General features: G+C 43.5%; 1 protein-coding gene across 3 annotated transcripts in view; it reads left to right on the top strand.

The window, feature by feature from the left end:
- The window catches only part of LOC116693374 (1-phosphatidylinositol 4,5-bisphosphate phosphodiesterase gamma-2), a 29,180-nt gene that overhangs the window by 7,167 nt on the left and 20,363 nt on the right, over positions 1-1,650 (top strand). For all 3 annotated transcript variants that reach the window (XR_004332914.1, XM_032522299.1, XM_032522300.1), the window contains exons 3-4: positions 306-455; positions 1,500-1,593. Coding sequence is in view for 2 of the 3 variants with exons in the window: in XM_032522299.1 (XP_032378190.1) it covers positions 306-455; positions 1,500-1,593 (244 nt within the window). In the remaining variant the exon portion in view is untranslated. The remainder of the gene's footprint in view (positions 1-305; positions 456-1,499; positions 1,594-1,650) is intronic.

Raw genomic sequence — 1,650 nt, 5'->3', positions numbered from 1 at the left:
CACACACACACACACACACACACACACACACACACACACACACACACGCCAACCTTTACCACCACACTACATAGGTAAAATGAGAACTTGAACATTCCAAAGAAAACACAAATATAAACGAGCATAATTAGAAGTACGTGCTGAATCAACTCATTCTGTATTTATTGAAATCTGTGTCAAACTGCCAAGCCTGCAGGCCACACTACCAGTTCAACATGACGTGCCATGGTTTTTTAGCAGCCATGACTAACAGGAGATATGTCACGCCGTTGATTCAGCAGAAATACATGTGCGCTGTGTTTCAGTGGACCTGTTTGAGATCCGAGAGATCCGTCCAGGGAGGAACGCCAAGGACTTTGAGCGCTTTAAAGATGGCAAGGACAAACACGATGAAAACAGCTGCTTCACCATCTTCTACGGCTCACAGTTTGTTCTCAACACCCTCAGTCTGGGAGGTGAGGCTGTTGATGTTGAAGGACTTTTCATCAAAAGTGGATTTCTAAATTTCCTTGTTAGGTCTTTGGATATGGTTGATGTTTTGAAGGCCTACAGTATGCTGATTTTCAATATTTTAGGGATGTCCTAATCCCGGACCCTGATCCCAGTATGTGATCGGAGCCAATTTTGGCATTTTTTAACTGACCGGGTATCAGCATTCCCCCAGATTACTTTACTCCGATCATGTACATCAGCTTGTAGTGACCGCCGTCTTTAATCAGACGCCCCCCCAGACGGCCTCGATGCCGCCACTTTCAAACCAACATGGCGTGCGGCCACTCACCAGTGTCTGTTACAGAGTGTTTCCCAGCTTGCCGACCTTTGGCAACAATTTAAGAAGTCCGTCTTTCTTAGTCACCTATTTTTACAAAAACGGTGTGCAGCTGTAATATCATAGGAAATGCAAGAATATGCAGATATTCAATATTTAAGAAATCGGATTGGGGGTCAGAAAAGCTGATCGGGACATTCCTACAATATTTAATGTTCAAAGCTCATAAATAAAGCTACTAGGACAGCGCTCCGATTTGATAGTTTATTTTCCTCAGCTTGTGCACAGGCAAATACAACCAAAACTCCACACACAGGGGGAGGAAATCCTCCACAACTAACACTTCAATCCCAACAAAGGGAGCCCCAACCAATCCAGATCCGGAACATAAATGAACAGTGAAAAATGAAACTGAATAAAACTAAATGGTAATGTAATGGCTTGAATGGAACGGACATTCATTAATATCAAATTGTTACGCAGATGGACCCAAATCATTTCTGTTCTCCAAATCATGGGCTGTGGTCCCTTCGTTTAACCCCCCCCCTTCCCGTGTGGTATTGGTTGTATACTTTGTTTCTGTTGCTAGAAGCAGATGCAATTTCATTTATAGTATCAAATCATAACAGAAGTCATCTCAGGACACTATTGAGATATACTATAGCATATCATCCCACAGTGCTAAATGTCTGTTTAGTTCCGTAATCTTTCTGTTTTGCTCCTTTTCCAGCTGACTCGGTTGAAGAGGCACAGAAATGGCAGAAAGGACTAGAATTACTGAGGCAAGAGACACTGGACGCTCCGACTCCAGTTCTTATAGAGAGGTAAGCCTGGTGCGCACGCACACACACACACACACACACACACACACACACACACAC

The sequence above is a fragment of the Etheostoma spectabile genome, chromosome 8 (genome assembly GCF_008692095.1).
Source record: "Etheostoma spectabile isolate EspeVRDwgs_2016 chromosome 8, UIUC_Espe_1.0, whole genome shotgun sequence".
Lineage (NCBI taxonomy): Eukaryota > Metazoa > Chordata > Actinopteri > Perciformes > Percidae > Etheostoma > Etheostoma spectabile.
Note: the sequence above shows the minus strand (reverse complement) of the source record. Positions and strands in the feature narration are given on the sequence as shown.